The sequence below is a fragment of the Micromonas commoda genome, chromosome 2 (assembly GCF_000090985.2).
Source record: "Micromonas commoda chromosome 2, complete sequence".
In the NCBI taxonomy this organism is placed as follows: domain Eukaryota; kingdom Viridiplantae; phylum Chlorophyta; class Mamiellophyceae; order Mamiellales; family Mamiellaceae; genus Micromonas; species Micromonas commoda.
In genome coordinates this window covers 1666339-1691686 of record NC_013039.1, presented here as the reverse complement: position 1 = coordinate 1691686, position 25348 = coordinate 1666339, and the positions used below count along the sequence as shown (strand labels likewise).

At 66.4% G+C, this 25348-nt stretch overlaps 12 protein-coding genes across 12 annotated transcripts; 6 read left to right on the top strand and 6 right to left on the bottom strand.

The window, feature by feature from the left end:
- Positions 1-38: 38 nt before the first annotated feature.
- MICPUN_55732 (amino Acid/Auxin permease family) lies at positions 39-3689 on the top strand (the record flags this gene model as incomplete). The annotated part of the gene is made up of 1 exon (XM_002500233.1): positions 39-3689. The coding sequence occupies one exon, from the start codon at positions 39-41 to the stop codon at positions 3432-3434; it is 3396 nt and encodes a 1131-aa protein (XP_002500279.1). The 3' UTR covers positions 3435-3689.
- On the bottom strand, positions 3489-4190 carry MICPUN_55733 (predicted protein; the record flags this gene model as incomplete). Its single annotated transcript, XM_002499741.1, has 1 exon — positions 3489-4190. One exon carries the CDS (start codon positions 4188-4190, stop codon positions 3489-3491), a length of 702 nt encoding a protein of 233 aa, XP_002499787.1.
- A 332-nt stretch (positions 4191-4522) lies between these two features.
- On the top strand, positions 4523-4834 carry MICPUN_78626 (predicted protein; the record flags this gene model as incomplete). Its single annotated transcript, XM_002500232.1, has 1 exon — positions 4523-4834. One exon carries the CDS (start codon positions 4523-4525, stop codon positions 4832-4834), a length of 312 nt encoding a protein of 103 aa, XP_002500278.1.
- A 59-nt stretch (positions 4835-4893) lies between these two features.
- On the bottom strand, positions 4894-5619 carry MICPUN_79152 (predicted protein; the record flags this gene model as incomplete). The annotated part of the gene is made up of 1 exon (XM_002499740.1): positions 4894-5619. One exon carries the CDS (start codon positions 5617-5619, stop codon positions 4894-4896), a length of 726 nt encoding a protein of 241 aa, XP_002499786.1.
- Positions 5620-5776: 157 nt separating this feature from the next.
- MICPUN_55736 (acetyltransferase-like/FAD linked oxidase) lies at positions 5777-8596 on the top strand (the record flags this gene model as incomplete). Its single annotated transcript, XM_002500231.1, has 1 exon — positions 5777-8596. One exon carries the CDS (start codon positions 5777-5779, stop codon positions 8594-8596), a length of 2820 nt encoding a protein of 939 aa, XP_002500277.1.
- A 103-nt stretch (positions 8597-8699) lies between these two features.
- MICPUN_98698 (predicted protein) lies at positions 8700-10769 on the bottom strand (the record flags this gene model as incomplete). The annotated part of the gene is made up of 1 exon (XM_002499739.1): positions 8700-10769. One exon carries the CDS (start codon positions 10767-10769, stop codon positions 8700-8702), a length of 2070 nt encoding a protein of 689 aa, XP_002499785.1.
- Positions 10770-10924: 155 nt separating this feature from the next.
- MICPUN_55738 (predicted protein) lies at positions 10925-11810 on the top strand (the record flags this gene model as incomplete). The annotated part of the gene is made up of 2 exons (XM_002500230.1): positions 10925-11131; positions 11409-11810. The coding sequence occupies 2 exons, from the start codon at positions 10925-10927 to the stop codon at positions 11808-11810; spliced, it is 609 nt and encodes a 202-aa protein (XP_002500276.1).
- A 107-nt stretch (positions 11811-11917) lies between these two features.
- On the bottom strand, positions 11918-12688 carry MICPUN_98700 (predicted protein; the record flags this gene model as incomplete). Its single annotated transcript, XM_002499738.1, has 1 exon — positions 11918-12688. One exon carries the CDS (start codon positions 12686-12688, stop codon positions 11918-11920), a length of 771 nt encoding a protein of 256 aa, XP_002499784.1.
- A 511-nt stretch (positions 12689-13199) lies between these two features.
- Positions 13200-15833, top strand: MICPUN_98701 (predicted protein; the record flags this gene model as incomplete). Its single annotated transcript, XM_002500229.1, has 3 exons — positions 13200-14105; positions 14350-14460; positions 15030-15833. 3 exons carry the CDS (start codon positions 13200-13202, stop codon positions 15831-15833), a joined length of 1821 nt encoding a protein of 606 aa, XP_002500275.1.
- A 435-nt stretch (positions 15834-16268) lies between these two features.
- MICPUN_55742 (predicted protein) lies at positions 16269-17015 on the top strand (the record flags this gene model as incomplete). Its single annotated transcript, XM_002500228.1, has 1 exon — positions 16269-17015. The coding sequence occupies one exon, from the start codon at positions 16269-16271 to the stop codon at positions 17013-17015; it is 747 nt and encodes a 248-aa protein (XP_002500274.1).
- A 994-nt stretch (positions 17016-18009) lies between these two features.
- MICPUN_79186 (predicted protein) lies at positions 18010-19715 on the bottom strand (the record flags this gene model as incomplete). The annotated part of the gene is made up of 2 exons (XM_002499737.1): positions 18010-18305; positions 18369-19715. Coding segments are annotated over 2 exons (1643 nt in total), but the record flags the coding sequence as incomplete, so codon positions are not given.
- A 3648-nt stretch (positions 19716-23363) lies between these two features.
- On the bottom strand, positions 23364-25250 carry MICPUN_55745 (predicted protein; the record flags this gene model as incomplete). Its single annotated transcript, XM_002499736.1, has 2 exons — positions 23364-25032; positions 25176-25250. The coding sequence occupies 2 exons, from the start codon at positions 25248-25250 to the stop codon at positions 23977-23979; spliced, it is 1131 nt and encodes a 376-aa protein (XP_002499782.1). The 3' UTR covers positions 23364-23976.
- Positions 25251-25348: the final 98 nt, after the last annotated feature.

Below are 25348 nucleotides of genomic sequence, written 5' to 3'. Positions count from 1 at the left end.
TTTGGATTCTGGCGAGAGGCCACGAAAACGCGTCTACGATGAGGGCACCCCATTGGAGCGCGCGCGCGGGCGACGGCGGTGCCCGCGGGGGTGTTAGGATGCGCCGGCAGAAGACCGGATCGTGGGGGGAAATATCCGGCGACGAGGAGTCGGGCGCGCCGCATCCGTGGGACGCGGCCGACGGGGCCGACGGATGGGGGCCCGGGAGCCGCGACACCTCCCCGACCGCGCTGGCGCTGCGCGGACGACGAAAGTCGAACAACTACGCGATCGGGTCGGGTCCGGGTCCGTCGCCCGAGAGGTCCTCCGCCGGCGGTAAGACCCCGGGGACGACCTCAGGGAACGACGAGAAGACCACCACGGTGAACGAGGCGGCGCTCAACCTCGCCAACTGCGTCATGGGCGCCGGCGCTCTCTCGCTCCCGTCCTACTTCAAGTCCTGCGGCGTCGTGCTCGGCATCCTCGTGCTGCTCCTCAGCGGCGCGTGGACCTGGTTGAGCTGCGAGATGATGCTGCGCACCGCGGACGCGGTATCGCAGCGGTTCCTACGGGGTAAACCCGTGGGCACGTACGAGGATCTGGTGGACCTGACTCTCGGATGGCGCGGCCGGGTCGCCACCACCGCGGGCATCGTCCTCCTGCAGATTGGCTGCCTGGTCGGCTACGCGAACATCCTCACCGACGTCGTCTCGCCGTTCGCCATAGACATCCTGCCGCCCGGTTTGGAGCCCAACCGCGGGGCGATACTCGCGGCGGTGACCCTGGGCGGCATGCTGCCCATGGGGGTCGTGGTCGGCGGCGACGCGGGGGGCGTCCTGGCGCTGGTGTCGAAACTCTCGATGTCCATAGTCGCGGTGTTTGCGGTGGCGCTGACGTGCCACGCGTTCGCACCCGGAACCATCGTCGCGTCCCCGGGGACGACGGCGTCCCCGGGCGAAGGTGCCGACTCACTCGGGGTGGGAGTGGTCGACCCGTCCCCGGTGTCGCCGATCGTCTGGTTCAACCCCGGCGGGGTGATGTCGGCGCTCCCGCTGGCGCTCTTTGCGTTTGGAGCTCACCCCGCGGTTCTCCCGGTGGTGAAAACCATGCGCCCACAAACCCTCGACGCCAACACGAAGCTGGTCACCACCGTCTTGGCGGCCTGCGCCGTGGGTTACCTGATGATCGGCCTCGGTGGGTACCTGAGCTTTCGCAAGGCGACGGCGGGTAACGTCCTGCGAAACGTCGACGGGTTCTTCCTCGGTCAGACTGGCGCCAAGGCGATCAAGTTCGGGTACGCGCTGGTCATCCTGGCGAGCGTCCCGACCATCTTGTTACCCCTGCAGAAGGGCGCGAAGGACGCGTACGTCGCTCTGGTCCCGTCCGCGGCGATTCACATCTCAGGAGGCGGGCCGACGCCGGGTAAGCCCCCGAGGCCAACAAACGAAAAAGCCAAAAACCCAAACGAAAAAGCCAACACTGCCAATACTGCCGCAGCCTCCGGCGTCGTCGTGGACGTCGCGCCCGAGGTGGCCGCGCGTCTGGCGCAGGGCGTGGCGCTGGGTTCCATGCTCGTCGCCCTGACCCTTTCGCTGTACGTTCCCAACGTGGCCTTCGCCTTTGGCCTCACGGGTTCCACGTGCTCGTTCCTGGTGGCGTTCATACTGCCCTCGCTGGCGTACCTGTCGGTGACGGGAACCGGACCGCGGGGCGGGGCGAGGCGAAGGGGGCGGGTGAACACCACGGGGGTGGAGCTGGGCAAGGCGGACAAGGCGGACGCGGACGTGGAGTTGAGGGAAATTGAGGAAACGGTGACGGAAGGGGGTCGGTCCTTTGTGTCGGCGGCGGGGCTATCAAAGCCGGGCGCGGGAAGGTCCGGCGGCGCCAACGGCAACGGTTGGGAGTGGCTGCAGGAGAGCGAGAGCGACCTCTCGGACGACCCCGCCGCCTCCCTCGTCGATAAGGAGAAGCAGAACGGTCACTCGCGCGTTGTGACGACGGGCAAAGAACCCGTCTTTGCCGGCGACAGGTCCGAGCGAATCGCCACCCGGCGCAGGCGAGGCTTCGCCAAAGCCACGATCGTTCTCGCGGTGATCCTCATGTACTTTTGCACCCGAGAGGTGGTCCGCGAGGTGTGGCACGAGCGCAAGATCGTGGAGGTTGTGTCCAAGATCACGGACGCCAAGCTGGAGGCTGCGAAACTCGAGAAGGACGTCGAGACGATTGAGTCGGCAAAGGAGGAATACGCGGAGTCTCAGAAACAGTTCAAGGGCGCGCTCACCAACGCCACGGTGGCGCTCAGCGACGCGGAGCGCACCGGCGTGGGCGCGGACGAGCTCGAGAAGATGAACCAGACCATCGCGGAGAAGACCAAGCAATTCGCGAAGGCTCCGCCCGCGGGCGGGGGCGTCATCTCGGACCCGCCCCCCGCGCCAAACCCCAAACCCAAACCCTCCGAGAAGAAGAAGGCGCCGGAGCCCAAACCGAAACCCAGCACGGACGGCCAGCCACCGCCCGCCGGGGATGAGACCTCCGTGACCGACCCGAGTGCCGGCGACGAAGTCATCCAGAAGGCGGAGGAGAGCCTGAAGAAGGTGGAGGAGGTGGAGGCCAAGAGCGAGGAGGCCAAGGGTAAGCTGGAGGACGCGTTGGGATTGGTGGACGAGAAGCAGAGGCGAAAGGAGGAGAAGGAGCGGAGGGAGGAGAGCGCGTGGCTCGAGGGGTGGGTCAAGGAGCACCAAGGCGAGGACAGCTCCATCCTGGCCAACGTCGACGCGGGCGCGAAGGATGCCGGAAAGAAGGACACAGACGCGAAGAAGAAGGAGGAGAAGAAGGAGGAGAAGAAGGACAAAAAGGACATAAAGGACAAAAAGAGGGACGAGGGGGGAATCGACGGCGCCGGAGACGAGTCGTCGTCGTCGTCCTCGGAGGACTTTGTCCACGAAAACGACGTCGCCAACGATTACGCGGACGACAAGAGGAAGGCCTCGGGGGCTGGCGACGGTGGTCCGGGGAAGGAACCCCGGAAGAAGAACAACGCCACGGCCGCGGCCACGGCGGCGACGGACGAAGAAGAGGAAAATGGGGGCATCCCGGATCCCTCCGACGTCGTCGCCAGGGCGGACGAGAAGGTGAAGGAGCTCAGCGAGCAGAAGCAGGAGGTGGAGAAGAAAACGGACGAGGTGCTGAGGGAGGCTGCGGCGCGGGAGGGCATCGACGAGGACGAGGCGAACGCTTTGGCCGAAGCGCTCGCGGCGACGAAAATGGGCGCGAGCGGCGTCACGGAGAAGAAGGCACCACCACCGACGGTCGGCTCGAAGGGTGCCGACCCGGGTGCCGACCCGGGTGCCGCCGTGCCGTCGACGTCGACGCGCGCCGCGGGGGACGGGGACGCGGAGGAGGCGAAGGGGGAAGCCTCGGAGGATCTCTTCACCGGGAGAAGGCGATTGTTTTGATCAAAGTCATCAGCCTTGAAAAGTTTCGTCCACCGCACCTACTCGTCGCCGCACCTACTCGTCGTCGACGCGTTCGTGGTCGGATACCACGATGTCCACCCCGAGCTTCTTCTCCAGGCGCTCTATGCTCTTCTTGAACCGCACCAGGCTCGTGTCCGGTCCGATCTCGATCACGGCGTCAATCGTGAACAGGTCCTCGTCGCCAAACGGCGCCGGCTGCGTGTCGGTATTTAAAGTCTCGACGTTTATACCCTCGGACGCCAGGTAGTTGGTCATCTGATAGACCAAGCCCGGGAAATCGGGCCCCTGAAGGAATATGCGCCGCCACCGCGATCGGTCCACCTCCTCCTCGTCGCGCCTGTGCCTGGTCCGCGTCCTGCGGACGGTGCCCCGCAGGCCCGGGATCTCCCCGGCGGCTCGCTCAAACGCCTCCGCCTCTTCCTTGGTCTGCTCCGTGAAGGACACGAGCATGGTGATGTTGCACTCGTCGCCGAGACGGGCCATCCGCGTGGTCTCAATGTTCCCCTTGGCGTCCACGAGGGCTTTCGCCAAAGCCGAGACGAGGCCGGGGCGGTCGGGGCCGTACGCGTTGACGATGTACTTGGTCTTGTCCAGGTAAAAGCCGGTGCTGCCCGCGGCGTTGTGCACCCACGCCCTGTGATGCTGACGCGCGAGGGGGAGGAGCGCCCCCTTGGAGCCCGCATATCCGTGGGATACCGCGCGGCGGAGGGCGTCGACGCACTGTCGTCGCCACATGGTGCCGGTGCCTCGGTGAGAGTGATCGACGCGGTCGTTTTTTTTTGAAAAATAACAACCAACCGGCGGTGACACTTTCCGGAGGCACGGGCTCACGCATCATGGCGCCCCCGAAGACCGTCCTCGACAAGATCGTACACGCAGTGACGAAGATGGCGGACCCAACGGGCTCGTCACGCGTCGCGATCGTCAAGTTTCTCAAGCGAGAGTTCGACCTCGACAACGCCAACGCGATCAAGAAGGCGCTGAAGCAGGGAGTCGACAAGGGATCTCTGGTGCAGAAAGGTCAGTCGTTCACCATCCCGGGCGTGGAGTTCCAGGAGCCCGAGGACATGAAGGTGTCCATCACGGAGGTCACCATCGGGGACGGCGACGTGGCGACGAAGGGAAGCACGGTGACGATGCGGTACCGCGGAACCTTGGACTCCGATGGGTCCGAGTTTGACGCCGGCAAGATCGATTTCACCCTGTACGCAGGCGAAGTCATCAAGGGGTGGGACAAGGGCATCGAGGGGATGAAGGTCGGGGGCAAGCGCGTGCTCGTCATCCCTCCGAAGCTCGGGTACGGCAAGAGGGGATCCCCTCCGGAGATCCCCGGGGACGCCACGCTCGTGTTCGACGTCGAGCTCCTCGCCGTCCGGTGACTCCGGCGTTTGACAAGAATCCATTGTGCTAAGTGTTGAGAGTTTTGTGCTGCGCGAGCTCAAGCGCCGCCCGCTTCGCCGCCGAATCCGTGCGGCAAAGACCCGACGTTCGCCTCGTCCAAGTGCGACGTGTCACCCCACGCGATGCACCTCCACCCGCGCCGATCTCCGCTCGCGTCGACGCATATCCTGATCACCCCGACGCTGCAGTTGTGCACCACCCCTCGGCGGCGACGCGCATCCCCCCTCGGAGGATCGTCGACGTCGCACCTGTCTTTGAGGACGTGCAGCGTGCCCCCGTGCGTCACCACCGCGACCCTCGCGCCGTGCGGGTATACCTTCGCGGCGGCGTGTTCCATCCAACCGACTGCCCTGTCCCAGTGGTCGTTGTAACTCTCCCCGCCGCCCGGCACGGCGTAGTCGTCGTCGGAACCCCTTCGAAACGTTCGCCAAATCTCGGGCATCAGCGCGTCGGCGTCGCGCCTCGATACCCCCTGAAGGACGCCCATGTGCCGCTCCCGAAGCTCCTTGTGCAGCGTCACGGTACTCGCCGGCATGTTCAGCGCGTCGGCGACGCGGTAAGCGGTTTCGGACGCGCGGGATAGGTCGGATGACGCGACGGCGTCGATGGTCCCGAACCGCCCACCGGCGAGCGCAGCCCCGAGCGCCTCCGCCTGCGTCACCCCGTCGCCGTCCAGCTCCGCGTCCTCCTGGCCTTGAATGATGCCCTCGCGGTTCCACCGCGTCTGGCCGTGCCTCAACAGGACGAACTCCACCTCGGACATCGCCTTCGGTCAGCGCCGCTGCCGACTGCGGGGCGGGCATGGCCGAGCTCGAGAAACTTGCTTCGTTGTTGGCGAGGAGGCGTGCCCACCCCGCGAAACAGATCATTCCCAACCAGATCGCGCTGGCGCGGCGGAGGTGGACGGACATCCGCGGAGCATGGGCGGCAAGGCGAATGAGCACGATGGCGGCGACCACATGAAAGACGCGGGGATCGGCCTCCCTGCCACCGGCGCCAGCGTCGTCACGTTCCCGTCCTTCACGCTCGACTGCGGCGAGACCTTGCGCGACGTGCAAGTCGCGTACTCAACCTACGGAGCGCTCTGCGCGTCGAGGGACAACGGGGTCGTCGTCGGGCACTCGCTCACGTCCAACAGCGTGGTGCACGAGTGGTGGGGGGAGATGATGGGCGACGGCGACCGGTTCGCCATAGACGTCGCCGCGGATTTCGTGGTGTGCGTCAACTACCTCGGGTCCCCCTACGGCACCACGTCCCCCGTGGTTCGCGATCCGCGTAAATCGGACGGCGGGTGGTACGGACCCGACTTTCCCTCACCGTGCACCATACGCGATAACGTCAGATTGCAGCGGATGCTGTTGGACCACCTGGGCGTGCGGCGCCTCAAGATGGCGATAGGGGGCAGCATGGGGTGCATGCTGGCGCTGGAGTGGGGCGCCACCTATCCGGAATACGTGGACTCCCTTTGCCTCATCGCGGGATGCGGCAGGCACCCGGACTGGGCCATCGGCATAGGCGAGGTCGAGCGGTTCGCGGTCATGGCGGGCGAGGGATGGAACGGCGGGGACTACGATCCGAGCGATCCTCCCAAAGGAGGCCTGGCCGCGGCGAGGATGACCGCCATGCTGACCTATCGCGCGCCCCGATCCATCGACGAACGATTCAACCGAGACCTCGCCGGAGGAGACGTTCGGAGGAGACCGAGCGCGGAGGACGAGATCGCGGTGCGTACGCACAAGAACCCCGCCGCGGTCGCGTCCCTCCCCTTCTACGACGTCGAGAACTACCTGCGGTACCAGGGGAAAAAGTTCACCCGCCGCTTCGACCCCAACTGTTACGTTCAGCTCACGCTGACGTTGGACACCCACGACGTATCCGCGGGCCGGGGCGCCTACCACGACGTCCTCGCGTCCCTCACACACAAGACGATGGTCGTGGGCATCACCAGCGATGTGCTGTACCCGTACCACCTGCAGGAGGAGCTGGTGAGGCACATGCCCAACGCGGAGATGTACACGATCGATTCCCCCCACGGGCACGACGCCTTTCTCCTGGAGATTGACGGACTCAACGCCGCCATCGCCGACTGGCGACGAAGGACCCGACCAAAGAGTGTCGAAGCCGGGCGCGGTGACGACGCGCTCCACCGCGAGCTCGGCGCGGCGGAGACTTGGGACTTCCTCGAGGTTTGCCCGCCGGTGACTCAACCGTACGGAGTCGTGGATGCCAAATTCGTCGCCGACGTCCGAGCCCTTCTTTCGCTCTCATCGAAGGGCGAATCAATCGACGCGAATCGAGAGGGGCCAAGCGCGAACGGGCATCCATCGTCTCGCGTGCTTCGAGGCGCGGAGGCGGTCGGGGAGTACGCCGGGGACATGGGCCACCACGCGCGACACCCGCCGGACCTGGTGGTGCTCCCGACGACCACCGAGGAGGTCGCGGCTGTCGTCCGGTTGTGCTACGTGCGAAGGGTGCCGATCGTCCCGAGGGGCGCCGGGACCGGGCTCGAGGGCGGGTGCGTCGCGTACCGGGGCGGCGTCGTGATCGACACGTGCCTGATGAAGCGCATCTCGTGCGTGGACGGGGAACAGCTCGCGGTGGTGGGCGCCGGGGTGCTGAAGAACGAGCTGAACAAGTTTCTCGAACCCCTCGGCTTGATCTTCGGCCCTGATCCGTCGTCGAACCCCTCCATCGGCGGTATGGCCAGCACCGGCGGCAGCGGCATGAGCACGCTCAAGTACGGCACCAGCAAGGAGAACGTCCGGTCCATGACCGTCGTCACCCCAACCGGGCGCGTGATTCGAACCAGGCAACCGGTGCGCAAGTCCAGCACGGGTTACGAGCTCAACTCGCTGTACTTGGGCGCGGAGGGAACGTTAGGGGTCATCACCGAGCTCGTCGTCAGGTTATTCCCGCGGCCGAAGGTTCGGTGCGGCGCCGTCGTCGTGTTCCCGGACGTACGCGCCGCGGCGACGACGGTGGTGGACGCGGTGCGAGCTAACTTAGGCACCCTGCTCAGGTGCGAGCTCATGAACGACGAGGGAATCAAGGTGACTAACGTCGTGTTCAAGACGCAACTGGCGACTGCGCCGACGCTGTTCCTCGAGTTTGTTGGGAACACGCGTGAGGGCGCGGAGGGGGACTGGCGAGTGATGCTCGGGATGGCGCAAAAAAACGGCGCCAAGACGTGGCGGTTCGCCGCTTCGGGTGAGGAGTTGGACGAGCTGTGGGACGCCCGCCGGGGGTGTTACCTTGGCGCGATGAGGTACCGCGGTTTGATGGCGGGGGATCCGCGACGGAAGGAGTCCGTGTACGTCGGCGACGTGTGCGTGCCGACGTCGAGGCTGGCGGAGTGCGTGGCGTTGACAGAGGCTGACTTCAAAGCGGCGGGTTTCCCGTGCGTGATGTGCGCTCACATCAGCGACGGTAACTTTCACTGCCTGATACCCTACGCTCCCGAGGAGGAGGAGAGGTTGATGGCCCTCAACGACAAGGTGATCGCGCGCGCGATCGGCATGGGAGGCGCCGCGTCCGGCGAGCACGGCGTGGGTATCGGCAAGATCAAGCACGTGTGCTGGGAGCACGGCCCGTTCCACGTGGACTGCCAGCGTCGATTGAAGCGAGCGCTGGACCCGCGAATGATCATGAACCCCGGTAAGATATTCACGCCGGAGCAGAGCGAGGAGGAGAGACGGGCCCGTCACAGGCACATGGGCGGCCCGTCGACGAGTAAACTCTGAAAAGACGACGTTATATTCAAAGTCTGATGAGACGTTTTACGCGGTTCCGAAGAAATCTATCATATCGTCCAGTCGCGGCGCGGATCCATCGGGGATTGCAATCCTAGCTACCTTTTAGGGCGCGGATACAGCTGTCGTTGTCAGCCGGCGCGTAAATCAGCTTCCGTTCGCCGTCCAGCCTCACCTGATACGGCGCGCACGACCCGTTCCTCCAGTGGTCCTCCCTGTAAAAAGTTCCCACGACGGTGCCCGGGTGGAACCCCCCGTTTGCGGCGCTCGAGTCTCGAATCTTGCACTCGACCCGTGAACCCGGCCTGAACCTCAGCTTCGGGAATCGGATCCACTCGTCCGTGTCGGCGAGCACCAGCACCGTGTTTTCGTTCAGGACGCCCATCGACCCGTACTGAATCGACCTGGCGGGCGGGTACATCTGCTCGAGCCTGTGCGCAGCCTTGTGCGCCGCCATCTCGTCCTCGGCTCCCGCGGGTGTGACGATGTACGGAACCTGGTCCTTTCGCAGTCCGTCGAGCCACCGCCCGTTTCGATCCCAGCCCCGGCCCCAGCCCGGATAGTGCGACCAGTACTCGCGAACGGTGCCCTGGATCCAGTGGGACGCGCCGTCGAGGGCGTGGCCGGGGCCCACCCACACCTCCACCTGGTCGTTGGCCCGAAATCGCAACTTTTTCGCGGGTTTCTTGCCGCACTTCTTCGTCTCCTCCCAGCACCCGCGAATGTGCATCGGGTCGTCCCGGGGAATCGGCACCTTCTCCTCCTTCCCGTTGTCGTTCGTCAGCTTCACCACGTAGGGAACGATGAAAACCTTTATGGGCGGGAGCCGCGTCGACTCGTCCACCTCAACCGGGTCGATTCCCGCGTCCCTCAGCGAGTACATCGCCGTGAGCATCGCCAGCTCGCGGCCGCGCGCGGACAGTTTCGCGCGGTGCGGCTCGAAGGTATCCGCGGCAACGTGCCTGTCCACCACGATGGCGCGACGCCAGCCCTTATCGTAGGGCGGGTCCTGGGACGAGGGTTCCCACGCCACCAGGACGGAATCGCCCACCTTGTACCTGTACGGGGTGTCGCTCGGCGGCGCCGGGAAGTCGTCGTCCGAATCGTCGTCTTCGTCGTCGTCGTCGAGGTCCGAGCCATCCACGGAGCCGTTCCCGAGGGATGCGAATATCTCGTCGTCAAACTCCCCGCTGTCCAGCTTGGACGCGAACTCGGCCCGCTTCGCCGTCTTTTTGATCTCGTCCAGCTTGTCCAGGCACTTTTTCTGTTTTTCAAAGGACAACCGCCCGAGCGCGTTCGTCGCGTTCCGTATGCGACGCTCCAGCTCCTCGTCTTTGCCTGGCACGCGCGTCTCCGGCACATTTTGGAGCACGTAATTCTCCATCTCCTTTAGCCTGTCCATCATCTCCGTCAAATTATCGACGTAATGCTTCACCGCGGTGTTTCGCCGCGATTCCATTTCGTCGGCTCGCGCGTCCTTCGTCTCATCAGAGCCCTGGATATGTGATGGGCAGCTCGCGACGACTTTGGGGTAGGCCTCGTGGAGAAACTTCCAAAGCTTGGACCCGTGGCGGGCAATAACTTCGGGGTGGGCCTCGTTGAGAAACCTCCAAAGCTTGGGCATGCCCTCGGTGACCTTCTCGAGTAGGGCGATCGGATTGCGGCCGATCTCGCTGATGAACTCGGGAGGGAGGTTGGCGAACACATCCCTGGGGTGCAGGCCCCGCAATGCGCCCTCTGCGCACACGTCCGTGAGTAGCCTGTATCCCTCGAGCGCTTTGAGGACGTCGAAGAGATCTTCGGGGATCTCGGGGTGATTTTGTTCATCCGTATCGAGGCACTTGTCGACGATAGCGGCGAGCTCCCTTAAGCCGTCGTCGAGCTTCCGGACCTTATCGATGGTGCCCACGATGGCATTGCGGGACTCCGGCGGGATGGCGTCGAAATCCTCTTTCGAAAAACCTACGGCTGTGGCACCCGCCCCGTTCGCCGCCTCGCAACCGCCGTCGAGGGTTGCGTTTGGGCCATTCGCGGGCGGGGGGCTCGGGGTTTGCCGGCGCTTGGCGACGGCGGACGCGCGGTCCCGGCGCCGGCTTCGATCGCCGCGGTCACCCTCGCGCTCATCGTCCGAATCCTCGGCGCGGACGTTGCGCCGCCTTACCATGGCGCCCCAAAAGTGGGGCGGGGGCGCGACAGTTCGTTACGCCTTCGAGGGTCCGCGACCGAGGGCTTTTACACCGTCAAGTTCTCCGCATCGACAGGAGGCGGAGAAGATATTTGTCACCGGGCGCGCGAAGGGTCGGTGCACTCGGCGGCGCCATGCAGCACGCGCGAAACTCGACCGGCGCGCTCGCGCGTGCGGCCCTCGCCGCCGGCGCGAGGCCGACGGGCGCGGGTCCCGCCAGAACCGACGCGATGCTCGCGGCCGTGCGGGGCATCGGACAGGTTGGAGTGCCCGAGAACTACGGGCAGGTGAAGGATGGGCCCGGGACCAAGTTCCTCGGGACCCCGGCCAACCACAGAGAGGTGCGTTTCTTCGCCACGCGCGCGCGTGGGGTTTCCGCGCGACGGCGCTCGGAAAAGAATCGCTCGGAGGGAGGGCGCCGCGACGCGAAAGCCGACGCGCGCGCGCCCCTCACCCGCTAGAACGAACCCGCGTTGCGTTGTTACGGATGAGATCTCGGTTTAGGGTTCCTTCGAACCGAAGCGTCGTCGCCGAACGTCGCCCGACGCCGCCCGCCCGCGTCGCCCACATCCCTGACGTCCTCACCCCTCCCGCATCCATCGCACGCGTGCGTCGCAGCTCCTGGAGAAGCGGCCGCTGTCCCCCGACGTGTTCGACATCGACGGCTCCTCCACCCACTACAAGTTCCCCGTCGTCGCGCTCAGCTCAATCACCAACAGGGTCACCGGGTGCGTCCTCTCCGGCGCCGTGGCGTTCGGAGGGTCGCTCTGCGCGGTGGGAGGACCGGAGGCGCTGCCCGCGTTCATCGAGGGGTTCAAGTCCACCGTGCCGTTCCTGGTGTTCCCCGCAAAGGCGCTCGTCGGGTTCCCGTTCGTCTACCACACCCTCGGCGGGTTCCGGCACATCGTCTGGGACAAAACCACAAACGGCATCGACAACGCGAGCGCTAAGGCCAGTTCCATCGGTCTGTTCGCGGCGTCCGGGGCCGTCACCGCGGCGCTGGCGTCCTACACCTTCTGACGAGGGGGGCGTCCGTTCGCGGGTCCCGCCCGCCGACCCCCGCGTAAGTGTACCATCGCAGTCTTCACGGTAGCTAGAGCTAGAGTTTAAGTTTACAAGTGTGATTCTCATCGCGACGGGGACTGGCCGTCGGGCCGGTCCGCCAAGAGCGCCGGCATCGCCCGGCGCAGCTCCCTCAGGGTCAAGGCGTCGATCACCGCGTCCGCGACGTCCCAAACCCCGCACTCGTCGTCGTCGAACGCGACCCCCTCGCGCGTCGCCGTCTCCCCCTTGACGAACACCGTCGACATGCCCGCCGCTTTCGCGGCTCGAAGGTTTTTGAACGAATCCTCGAACATGACCGCCCGGCGCGCGTCGGTAACGCCCAGGTGCGTCAGCACGAGCTCGAAGGCTTCGGGGGAGGGCTTGGACGTCTCGGCGCCCATGAAGTCGGCGCCGTACACCGCGTCGAAGGCTCCGTCCAATCCGAGGCAACGCAGCGCCAACCTCGCTCTCTTCTCCGCCGTGTTGGTGAAGACAACGCACGCGGACGTCGGGTTCGATCGCCCGACCGCGCGGTTCCCGCAGCCGCCGCCGCTCGCCCCGTACCGCTCGGACAGCGCGCGAACCGCCTCGACGACCTGCGCGTCCTCGCGCAGGTACAGCTCCTCGCCGCTGCGGCAGTAGTCCATGAAATCCGCCTGGTCCACCTCGTATCCCAACATGCGAAGCCCGCGGACCGTCTGGTTGGCGAGCTCGAAGGCTTTCGCGCGTATCTCCCCGGCCTCTTCGTCGCTCACGCCGTACCTGTCGCGTATGAAGCGACGCGCGTTCTGGCGCACGTGCTCCATGTATCCGTTATTCGCTGCGTACAGGACGCCATCCAAGTCGAAGACCATCACGTCGTACGGTCGATCGTCGTCGCTGCCAGGGAGGTGCCCACCGACTGGTGTAGCGCGCGGCGCGGGTGTCGACCCCCCGCGGCGAACCGGGGAGGCCCCGGGGCGCGCGCGGGCGGGATGAGATATCGTCGGCCGCGCGGCGTGGGACGCGACGCGGGTCGCCATGCGCGTCGCCGAGCGCGCGGGCGCGTTTGTTCGTGATGACGCACACGAGTCGACCGCGTTACATTTCGCGCGATGCATTCGTCCCGGATAAACACGAGCCCGCGCTTCGCACACGGGCATGCGCTCGACGACGAGCGCGGCGGCGGCGGTTCCCTCCGCTGGGACCCGACGGGTTCCGGCGCGATCCGCGGGACCCGCGCTTCGTGGTCTTCCGAGCGCACCGCGGCGTCGCGGCACGACGGCACCGGGAGCGACGGGGGGGAGGGGCGGTCCCGCCGAGTCTTCGGGCTCCTTCCGCGGATCGCGACGCGAGGATGGGAAGAAGGAGCCGCCGTGGGCGCTGATGGGCCGATCGGTGCACGAGCACCACGTGTCGCTGTCGAAGGAGCAGGCGGACGAGCTGGCGCTTCTCGCGGTGTGCGACGAATCCGGCGTCGACGCGGAGACGCTTCGCACCGCGTTGAAAAGGCTCGAGGAGATCTGCCCTCCGCTTGCCAAACGCAGGGCGCGGGGCGAGGTGAAGCCGGCGGAGATGGCGCGACTGGCGCTGGATCTACCCGCGGTGACGAGCGGCATGCTCGGCGTCAAGAGACTGCTCCCCGGTGCGGACGCCGCGGAGTTATGCGCGCGGCAAACGTCGCTGTTCGCCAAGCCGGGCGTCGACAACGCGGTCGACGTGGTCAACACTCTCCGCGCGGGTCTCGAAGGTGCCGGGCTTGAGCCCTCGGCGTGCGACGAGCTCATCGCCGCCGTTCCCGCGATGTTGGTGATCGACGCGGCGGACGGGGGAACGATCGCCGGGATCGTCGCCCGAGCCGGCGCGCTTCGCGACGCGTTGCCGACCGCGAACCTCGCCAAGCTTTGCGGAAAGCGCCCGGAGTTTCTGGTCACCAAGGACCGCGGCGAGTACAGGCTGACGTACGAGTCCGAACCCCGGGTGGGTCACGCGGCGGGGATGCCCGTCGGGAAGAGACGCGGGGACGAAAAGTCGGCACCCGGGGACGGGGGCGGGGACGGAGACGGGGACCGGGGACGGGGACCGCGATGGCCGGAGTCCTGGTACGTGTACAGATCCGCGAGGCAGATGCGGGAGCGGATGCCGAGCGACTGCGACGTGGACAGGTTACTGACGGATTTCCCGAACATACTCGCCATGGACGTCCCCGCGCTGTTCGAAGACTTGAAGCGGGTGTTCCCGGGCGAGGCACCCGCGGATGTGCTGCGAAGAAACCCGAGCATATCCTTCCAGGTGAGTTCTTTCCCTTTGGCGCCGTTCCTTCCCTTCTCTCGCCCGTCCGCTCTCGGTGTGTTCCGTCGCTCGCGCCCGTTTCGCTTCTCTCGACCGTCTCCGACGAGCTCATCCGCGCATCGCGTTCTCGCCCGTTTCGCGCAGTTCGAGAAGAACACGCCGGACGCGTGGCCACTGCGATAGAGAGATGAAATAGCCAAACAGAGCCAACAACTGACCCGCCGCACGCACTCACCGTCACCAGCTCGAGAGGAACACGAAGTCTGCGGAACCCTTGGGCCCCGCGGCGAACACCGTGCAGGCGGACGAGGTGAACCAGGGTTTGATGACTGTCAAGGAGCTACGGGAGCTGGCGGTGAGGATGAGAGGGAAGGCGGGCGGCGAGGGCGAATAAAGTTAGACTAATAAGTTTGCAGGGCAGCCAAACAGAACAAGGGCAGGAGCTGAGTAGCGACGCGACGTGATTGTTAATGATCATGACACATGTAGTTTCAAATCTTCGCCGTTTCCAGTTGGTTGTTCCTTTGCTGACTCGACGTGGATATCACCGTTGGGCGCTTCTTCACTTGACGACGACCCCAGCCTGACCCGCCTAGGGGAGACCTTAGGCGTCAGCTGTATCTAGCCATGTGTGCCGGACCCGACTCCGACGTGAGCGGCGGCAAGGGCGCGCGCGCCGTCGACGCCACCACGCAGAGCGCGATACCCGCTCTCGCCGGTAACCCGCCGGTTTCCCAAAACCCCAGCCGACGGCACCGTCGACCCACCGCCGACAACGACGCGCGCGTCTCGCGGCGACCTTCGCCGCCGGGATCCGAGCGCTCCGTCCTCGTCGATGCCGGGTCCTCGATCCGCGCGAACGCCGCCGCGTCACCGCCCGGGCGCGCGCGATCCTCCCCGATCTCCACCCTCCCACGCCGCCAGAGCCAAACGCACGACGGGCTCGAGCTCGAAGGAATTCGGCGTCGGGCTTCGAACGAGGCGGCGGCTCGGTGCGAGGGCTCCGACGAGGACTCGCTGACGTGTCGGTGTCCCCTCGACACCCCGCACAAACGCAGGCGCGCGCCGTCGTCGTCCGATACCGACGATGACGCGACGGACGACGACGACGACGACGACGTTCGGTCCCCGCTGAAGCGACGCGCCGCCGCGGAGTCTCTCGCGGCGTTGCCGCCCGCGCCCAGCTCCGACACCCCCCGCTTCGTCCGCGAGTGCTCCATGGACTTTGCGTCCCTGCTCAGCATCCTCGACGACGACCGCGACGCGTCGGCGCCGTCGAGGCAAAACTCCTCGTCGTTCGCGGACGAGACGACGTGGATCGACGGGATCGACGTGGACGTGGACCACCTCATGTGCGACGTCGTCGCCGACTGCCTCGCGACGAGCTCGCTTCGAAACCCTCCGTGCAAAATCCACCGTCTCAAATCCGCCCCGGGGACGACTGCGCCCCCGCCCTCGCACGCGTTGACATCGTCGAGAGGCCTCTCCGCGGCCGCGGCGCCGTTCGCGCCCTCCGGCCACGGCAAACGACGCCCGACGTTCGCGGGACCGCACGCACCGCCGTCGGCGATCGCGGGTCCGACGTTCAGGAGCGCTTGGCCGCCGGTGCGGCGGGACAGGAGGGCGCTTTGGGCGGACGCCGACGGGCGGCTGCCGAGCGCGGGGGAGGTTCTGTCGGTGCTCGAGAGGTGGCGCCTGGTGCAGCACGCGGTCGGGGTGCCGTGCTGAGACGGGCCGTGCTGTCGCGATGAATCACGGGCGCGTGAACGGGGGTGCAAATCTGACGGACTCGACGTTGATTTTTTTGGTTTTTTTGTTGGTTTTTCTCACCACGGCCTCAACGCGGACAGGTTGACGACGACGGCGGCGGAGGAGCGCCACCCTACACGACAAAATCTCGCGTGGGTGTCGCGGGTTGTCTCGCCGTCGTCTCCGCCTCGTGTAGTCACAGACGCATGTCTTGTAAAACGAATTGAACGCGTTCACTGCGACCCTTGTTCGCGCCCACGGGGTCTCGACGAATCACAGATAAGAAATCCAGATCCACCCGACAAAAGATCTCGCGGTGTGCTGACTTGTCATTGTTGGTTTTCCGCGCGGGCCTCGCCACTCTCCACGCGCGACGCCACCGCGTCACCCCCCTCACAGACCCCGCGCGTCGCAATGATCACCTCCATCGTGACGAGCCCCGCGCTCGTCTCCATCAGATCCACCAACCGGGCCGCCGCCCGTCGCCGCGCCCGCCCGAATTTCGGCACCGTCGCGAAATCATCCGGTTCGGGAGCCGAAGATGCCGCGACCGTCTCCGCCGGCACCCTCGCGCCGAGCCGTCGCGGCGCCCTTCGCGGCCTCGCCGGCGCGCTCATCGCCGGCGTTGCGCTGAACTCCCCCGCCCCGGCGCAGGCCAAGAAGGCCAACCGCCTCTCCGACCTCTCGCAGATCACCCTCTCAGAGTCCGAGCAGGCGTACCAGCAGAGCACCCTCAACCTCATCGCGCAGACCAGCGCCTTGGTCCAGGGCCGGAGCAAGGACGTCAGCGGATGGCTCGCCTCCTCCGACGAGTGGTACAGCGGCGCCAAGACGGCGTACTCGCCCAAGTCCCAGGGCCGCAGCTTTCTGATGACCACAAAGCTCGTCGCCTACCTGAAGAACTCCTTTGCCACCCTCGACGGCGCCGCCGAGTTTGACCCGGCGAACCCGCCGTTCGACGCGGCGAAGACGGCGGAATGGATCCAGTACGCGGAGGGGTTCACGTCCGGCGCGCTGGCGGGCGACGAGGCCAGGGCGGCGTTCGCGAAAGCCACCTGGGGTAACTACGATAAGAGCGCGCCGCTGAACCGGTTCGGGCTGTGCGCATTCGGGGAAACCGGCGGGACCAAGGCGCTCGGGGTCAACTGCGACGGGTACTGATTCGTTCGACGAAGCGGCGTGCGATAAAGCGAGCGGTTGAATTACAAGCGTAGCACCGTGATGTGCGTAAGCGAGCGAGCGACGCGCGAACCCCCCCCCGCGGCGAGTTCCGACGCGTGAAAAAAATCAAATCCTCCTCACCCTCCCCTTCCCCCGTCACCGCCCCCGCCCGACTGAGTCGTCCGAGGTGGGGAAGAATCCCACCCTCTCGAGCGCGTTCAGAAACTCGGCGGGCGCCGGCACCCCCGGCAGCGGCGCGCCGAACCCCCGCAGGTCCTCCGCGCTTCGCTCCGCGAGCCTCGAGGCAAACTTGGCGGCGAAATCTCGTCCCATCCTTTGCACGCCCGGCGCCACCGCCGGCGCGATGTCCCGAAACGTCGCGAGCAGCCTCCTCGCCTCCTCCGGGGTCAGGTTGGCGGTCATCCCGCCGGGAGGGTTAGCCGCCGACGCCTGCTCCAGCCGCTTGGCGAACTCCGGCGCCACGAGCTCGGCGATGGACCTGAGCAGCGCGAGATTCCTCTTATCGTCGAGGGTGAGACGAACGCCGTCTCTGTTTTGTCCGGCGACGAGTGACAGCAAGATGGGGATGTTGACGCCCGGGATGAGCGCGAGGGGCGGGGCGACGAGGCCGAGGCCCGCGGCGAGGGGCGCGCCGGCGCCGAGCGCGCGCCAGCCCTGCGCCGCCGCGTTCCTGGCGAGGGAGTCAGCCGCCCGCACCGCCTCCTCGACCAAAATCTCCTGCAGGTAGTTGCCCTCGGCGCTGAACACGAGCGCAAGCGCGTCGCGAGTCGCGGCGTCAATCTCCGCCGAAGTCTTGGTCGTTTTTTGGGCACCCCCTGACTCGTCACCCCCCGCGAATGACTCGTCACCCCCCGCGAATGACTCGGCACCCCCCGCCGCGCCGTCCTTACGCCCGAGCGCCGCGGCAGCCTCCGCCGCCACCGCCTCCGTCTCGCCGAGGTTATTCGTAAACTCTGAGAAACCGCTCGCGATGTCACGCACGCGGCTCACCTTGAGCCTGTCGCCGCCGCCGTACACGAAGGATCGCAAGGCGGCGCGCATGCGCGGGGAGTCGTCCGCGAGCATTCGACGCGCGACGTACGGGAAGCACTCGTCGACGATGGCGTAGTTCTCGTCCACGCTCAGGCCCAGTCCCTCGAGGGTGCCGAAAGCGCGAAGGATGAGCACGAAATACGGCGGAAGCTGAAGCGGGTAGTCCTTGGCGAGAGCCTCGAGCTTATCGCTGAGCTCGCCCACGCGCGACGCGGACTGCGCGTTGAGCGCGTCCGTCTTGGCGGTGATACCACCGCCGCTGCCGTACAGAGTCTCCAGAGTCTCCGCCAACACCGGCACGACGATGGCCCTGTTGGCGGGATCATCCGCCAGCGAAGCCGGGACGAAGCCCAGGTTGACGAGGTCGCCCAAGGTCTTATCGTACTCTCGCGCGGACAGGTGGGCGATGTACTCGATGAACGCGATCCTCTGGTCCTGCGAAATCTCCGTCATCATGCCGTAGTCGAGGATGCACAGGCGGCCGTCGGGCATGAGCATGAAGTTACCCGGGTGCGGATCCGCGTGGAGAAAGCCAGTGTCGAGAAACTGCACCATGTAGCTGTTCAGCAGCGTCTGCACCAACTTGGCCCGCACCGGGCCGCTGGCGGGATCCGCGGTGATCTCCGTGAGCTTACGCCCCGTCACCCACTCCTGCGTCAGCACGCACCGCCCGGAAAGGCCGCGGAAGACGTGCGGAACCTTGACGGCGCCGCGGACCACCTCCGTTCGCGCCATATCCGCCTCGAACCTCGACGCGTTGTTCGCCTCCAGCCCGTAGTCGAGCTCCTCCATGAACCGTTCCGCGGCGACGTCCAGGACGGGGATGAAACCCTCCGCGGTCTGCACCACCTGCTCGAGGAGCGCGTTGTTACCGGTGGGGATTCGCGCGGCGGCCTCGAGGAGGGACCGGATGACGAGCAGGTCCAGGGTGACGACGGAGAGGATATCCGGCCGCTGCACCTTGACGGCGACAACGCGGCCCCAAGCGTTGGATTCCGATTGGTCCACGCCCGGCGCGTCCAGCCTCAGCGTCGCCTTATACACCTGCCCGATGGACGCGGCGGCGACCGGCTGCGCGAACGCGGTCGCGGCGTCCTCGAAGACGTCGTCGAGCGTCACCCCGTCGCCCAAGCTCGCCTCGATCGTCGCCCTCGCCTCGTCGCTTCCGAAGGGCGCAACCTGATCGAGCAGCTTTTGGAGCTCGTCCAGGTAGGCTTGGGGCAGGAGATCGGGACGGATCGCGATCGCCTGCCCAACCTTGACGAACGCGGGGCCCTGCTCGCTGATCAGGTCGCGCATCGCCGCCGCGCGTTTTCGAGAGTTTGTCTCGACGTTTCCGGTCGCGACGTCGGAGAGGACGGATAAAGCCCATTGAGAGAGCTTGGCGACGAGGCCGCCCGCGCGCTTTCCCGCCGCCAGCGGTCGCTCGCTCCAGTACTCGCGTATGGCGGGGATGTCGTAGACGGTGGGGAGTCCGTCGTAGGTCTCGCCGTCGTAGTGCGTGGATTTGTCGTCGCCGGAAACTCCGGCGACGCGGGCGATCGCGAGGGAGGCGCCGGCGACGATGGCCGCGGCGCCGGCGCCCGCGAGCGCAGGTTCGTCGCCCGCGGCGGCGGCGACGGCGGATTCCACGCGCCACGCCGCCATGGGATCGATGTTGAGCGCCTGTGCGGCGGCGTCGATGGAAAGCGCGTCGATGGAAAGCGCGTCGATGGAAAGCGCGTCGAGCGTCGCGCGGAGCGAGGCGAGCGCGGCGTCGACGTCGACGTCACCGAGATCGACCTTCGCGCGCGCCCCCTCGAGCGCGGACGCCACGGCGTCGGCGTCGGGGAGGGTGCCGAGGACGGACAGCGCGGCTTCCTTCGCCTGGCTCACCGCCGCGACGGCGTCGTCCACGGCTGTCGCGCGCGTCGCCGTCGTCGCGACGCGCGCGCGGGCCGGCCTCACGAGCGGACGCGCGGGCGTCGACAGCCTTTTCGAGTCGACGCCGCGCGCGCGGCGGACGGACGCGCGCGCGCCGCCCGGCGGCGCGCACTTCGCCGCCGCCATCGCGCCGCACCATTGCACCATCGTCCAGACGCAAGGGCTCGAACGATGACCGAACAGTCGCCAAACACACTACGGGAGGTCGCTGTGCCGCCGCCCGCTCCCGACGATTCGACGCCACTTGTTCGTCGGAGGTGCTCATCCGCATCCGCTGCTCGTGGCTTTGGCGGACTTTGGCTTTTCGTGACGTGGCTGGCTGGGCAGCTGGGCGTGAATTCCAGTCGGCTCTGGCAGTCTACCAGTAGCTAGCTAGTTTTGGGTCTCGAATTCGCAAAAACGCAGACTGATTAATCTATGCGAGCGTGACCTTTCGAACCGGTCAGGGACCGCCCGATAACGCATGGCGAGGGCGGTCTCGCAAAAAGTTTGGACGACCGCGGTCCCTTTCCGATTTTCCAAACCGAGGAACTCGAAGGAGAGGAGCAAAGTGAGGAAGGACTCATGACACACGTTCGATGCCGGTTCGGGGGTCTGGTCCCTTCACGTGTTATCTAGCTAGTCTATATAGACGTCAGACGGTTCATTGCTCCTACTCGGCCGGCGGCACACCGCACCGCCGCCTCGTGGCCACCCCACCGCATCGAGGTCACTCGGCGACACCGGAGCATAGTTGAGGTACCGTTGAGGTGGGTCGCGTCCCCCCGGCTCTCGCGATCCTCGCGTCACCGCACGCATCCCGCGGGATCTCCCTCCTAACAAACTTTCCCCAATGCGTTGTCACCCGCGGCGCCTCGTGACGGGTAGAACCAAGCGCGTCAACCCCCCCATCGATCCCCTGACCCCCGCGCGCTCGATCTTCGCGCAGGCCGATGTCGTTCGGACGATAGATCGCGGTCTTCGTGACGCCGCATACGGGATAGTGCGAGCGAGCCTCGCGTTCCAACACCGCGCGCGTCCCCCCCGTCTCGGGGGCTCGAGCGAGCATGGGCAACTGCCAGAGCGGCGCCTCGTGCGCCGCGGGCATGTCCGCGCCCAAGGAGCTCAACCCGATGGACGCCAACCCAGCGGAGCTGCTAAACCTCGGTCCCGAAGCGGAGGCGTTCTTCGCGAAGGGCGGCAGGAGCTACTACGACGACGTGAGTGCACCTCCCGACGCCCTCCCCGCTCCGCCCCCCGGTCCTTCCGTGAAAACTTGTGCCGCGGCACCCGGCGTGACCCGCGCGACCGTTCCGCCCGTATCCCCATCCGTCTCCCGCGATCGACCCCGCGGTCGACACACGACCCACCACTGACCCTAACGCACGCACGACGACGGTCGCAGGCGCCGACGACCGCCGGGGACAGGTGCGCCCCCGGCGAAGGAGACGAGGAGATGACGATGAAGATCCTCAGCTCCGGGGACGTGGAGCTGGAGGGGCTGGTCAACCGCGGCAGGCGGTGGATGAGCCTGGGCGGAGGCGGCCTGTTGGGGAACGGAGACAAGACCGGGACGTGCGTCGTGATGTGCCACCCGCACCCGTACCTCGGGGGTAACATGCGCAACCCGCTGATGACGCACCTCGCGAGGAGGCTCGCCGCCGCCGGCATCACCGCCGTGCGATTTAACTTTCGCGGAGTGGGGTTCTCCGGGGGTAAGCGGACGTGGGCGCGCGTCGCCGAGAGGGACGACGCGTGCGCCGCGGTGAGACACGCGGCGGCGCTGCCCTGGATCGACAGCAACCGGGTGTTCCTCTTCGGGTACTCGTTCGGCAGCGCCGTGGCGTTGGCGGCGCTGGATCAATTGGGGGACGAGTGCGCGGGATTCGCGGGATGCGCGCACCCGTGGGGGGTGCGCGCGATGCTGGTGCCGGGGCAGCCCCCGTGTGCGAGTGCCAAGCCGAAACTTTTCTTTCACGCCGTCGACGACGTGGTGGTCGGGGCGAAGTTTACGGGAACGAGGGGTGGGTGCACGGGCAGGAATCCCGAGTTGGCGCGGCTGCGACAGCCGCGACGGGCGTTGGCGCTCAAGCGGGATCACTCATTCGCGGGGGGATACGTGAACGTGTGCGAGATTTTGGTGGATTGGCTCGATAACCCGCGTTCGGTTGGTTCCGGACACCCGTCGAGCAGCAGCGACGAGGACGGCTCGCAACGAGTGCGGGGTTTGGATTCCCCCGAGTCGTTTTCGTCGGAAGGTTCCGGCGGCGTCGGCGGCGGAGGATCCCGGGGACAAAAATATAACCACCGACGGAGCGCCAGAGGAGACGGGCAGCGGCTCGGCACGTGGGACAGCCAGGACCTCTCAGGGTTCAGGACCGACTCCACGTCTTCGCTGTCGCAGCACGCGCAGAATCACGAGCGGAAGAGCCTTCGCGACGGGCTTCCGACGATTGCGTCGCGGGGTCGCGGCCAGCCAAAGCCAGTCCAAAGCCAGTCGCTGCGAAGCTCGCTGAGCACCGGAAGCGGCGGAAGCGGCCTGAGCACCGGCACCGGCAGCGACGTCAGCCTCGACTCCCAGGGTAGACCCCGCCACCGCGTGGGACCCAGGGCCAGGCACGTGCCGGGCGATGCCACGCCCGACTACAGGGTTCACGGCGGTAAGCTCCTTCCGATGCCCGGAGACCGCACCCCGGATTACCGACACGCGCTCAACGACTCGACGTTGGACCCGAGGTACAGGCACGTCCTGCCGGTCGGCGACCACGCGGTGCAGGAGTACATGCGCGCGCGGCTGCATCATCACCGGTCTTCCGAGCTGACCGACACCGAGGGCAGCAGCGCCGTGGATGACGAGTTTGGCGGGGTGCAAAGCGAGGACGACTCCGCTCGGGTCGGCGTCTGGTCCGTGGACGGGGCTCCCCCGCTGGTTCGACCCGATCAGCCCCCACCGGGATCGAGACGCGCGATACCGGCACCGGACGTGTCTCTACCCGACGTCGACGTGCACGGCGGGGGCGGGTCGTCCTCCGATGGCTATCCGGGCGGCGGCGGCGGCGGCGGAGAGGGGCCCCGGCCTGGCGAGCAGAACTCGCTGTTCAGCAAGATCCTGGAGACGGCGAGCAGCAGGGAGGGGTCGCAGAACGGGCAAAACCCGCTCCTCAAGGGTGTCCTCGAGAAGGAGGGGATCATGGCCGAGTACAGGCGCGCCAACGAACAGGTGAATCAAATCCCGAGAGCGGACGCGTTGTCCGGAAGCGAGGTGGACGCGCCAGTCGGTCAACTTTCAAAGTTTGCGGACAATCAGAGGTCCATCCTGAAGCGCGTGAGCTCCGTGGGCAAGAAGATGGACCGCCTGAACACGCCGCCGCCGCCGCCCGACCCGGAGGATGCGGAGAACAGGACCGCGTTGCTCAAGATTTTCGGGGGCAAGTCTCGAAACCCGTTCAGGCGCGCCGCCACCGCCGTCATGGCTGCCAACCGCTTCGTCGCCGCCGGGCAGAAGCGCGTCATCTGGGCGGACACCACCGCGGAGGGCCAGCCCATCGTGGACACCAACTCGCGTAAACCCACCAGGCGCAACTTCCGAGCCGCGGCGAGGGCCACGATAGCGATGAACAGGTTCAAATCCGCAACCGCGCCCAACCACGAGAAGCCGCACTTTGGCTGGTACGGCAAGGCTCCGATGGACCCGGAGGCGCGGCGCGCGATGAACTACAGGTACGAGGGGTCCCGATCCAACTCGCCGTCCGGCTCCGTCGTGGACGACGCCGCCGGTGCCGCCGTCAGGAGCAGGAGCAGGTCGAGCGTTAGGTCGAGCGAACACAGCAGGAGCCCGTCGAGGGAGCGGTCGCGGGAGAGGAGCTCGGAGAGGTCAAACGCAAACACGGCGGGACGAACACCGCGAGCGGGACACCGGCAAACGCACTCCGGATCGAGATTTTAGATGAGAATAAGTCGTAAGAATAGCTTGATGCGCGATGATAAGAATAAGAGTCGATGGTGATTACGTCGCATCGATCGAAGGCGGCTTCGGGGGCGGGACCCTCTCGCTCTCCGCCAGAATCCTCCAGTTGGGCGACGCCACCTGCTTGATCCACCCGAAATCCTCAACCTCTCTCCACTTACCAGGGTCCGCGCCCCCGAACCCCGCCTTCTCCATGGCCTCGTCGATGCCCGGGTACCCGAACGCGTACGGCGCGAAACGCACGTCGCTGGAGTGTTCGATGATGGGCCCGGATGCAGTCCGGACGTAAAACGAGGTTCCGTTCGTCGCGTCGTGTATCCTCACCTGCCTCGCGCAGAGGTGAAACTCGCACGCGTCCGCGCCGTGCAGCAGCACGCTGCCCGCGACGGGCCCGACGTACACCCTCGTGTTTCGCAGGTCACACGCGCGAACGGCGTCAAGGGGCTCGAGGTTGCACAGGTACACCTCGCAGTCCACGAGACGCTTGAGCTCAAAGTCGCCCACAGCCGAAGAAGCGTCGACCACGACGGTCTCGCCCGTCCTGTTCCGCACCCCTGGTCCCTCGTCCTCCTTTGACCCCTTCGGCCCACTCGTACCACTCGTCGTCGTCATCATCGTCGTACGTATCCCAATGCGCGCGAGCTGCGCGGCGACGTCGTCCGTCTCCTTCTTCTCGCTGTCCGGTTTCGAAGCGGTCGCCTCCTTCTTCTTCTTGGAGAAGGTGAACTTTTTCCTCGGGAGGAGCTCGGCGGTGGCGTCGGCGACGGTCTTCTTCAGGTGGTCCACGGCGGCGGTGCACGCGCGCGAGTCGTACGCCGGGAGAAAGTACGACGCCTCCGCGACGGATCGCTCGATGGCGATGACGTCGGCTTGGAGCGCATCCAGCGCGGCTCTGAGGTCGTCGGCCGGCTTGGCATCGGGGGTGCCAACCGCGGATCGATGCGAGTTCACCTCGCCCTCCACGCGCGCCTTTCGCTCCTCAAAACCCGCGAGGAACGATCGGATGTTCTCCCTGGGATCCGCGGCGGCGTCTAACTCAGCCCTGCGCGCGTCTGCGTCGGCCTTACGCGCCTCCTCGATGGCAGCCAGGCGGTCCTGCGGTGGAGCGGGGTTGCGGGGAGAGCGATCCGTCAAGGGCTGTTTGAATGGCACGATCTGGATCTCGATAACGGGCGACCGCCGGCTAGGCTCTGAAGTACGGAAGGCGATGATACGTCTGGACGGCGCGCATGTCTCACCATCATCTGAACGCGCTTGGCCTCCATCTTGGCCTGGTCGCCCCCATCGTTGGGCACCGACACCTCCGCGTCCATGGCTTTGACTCTTCCCGCGAGCAGAAATGGGCTGGTTTTTGCGGGAGGAGTCAACTGCTGGAGGACTCTCGTTTTCTACTGGTGCTGTCTGGCAGCTG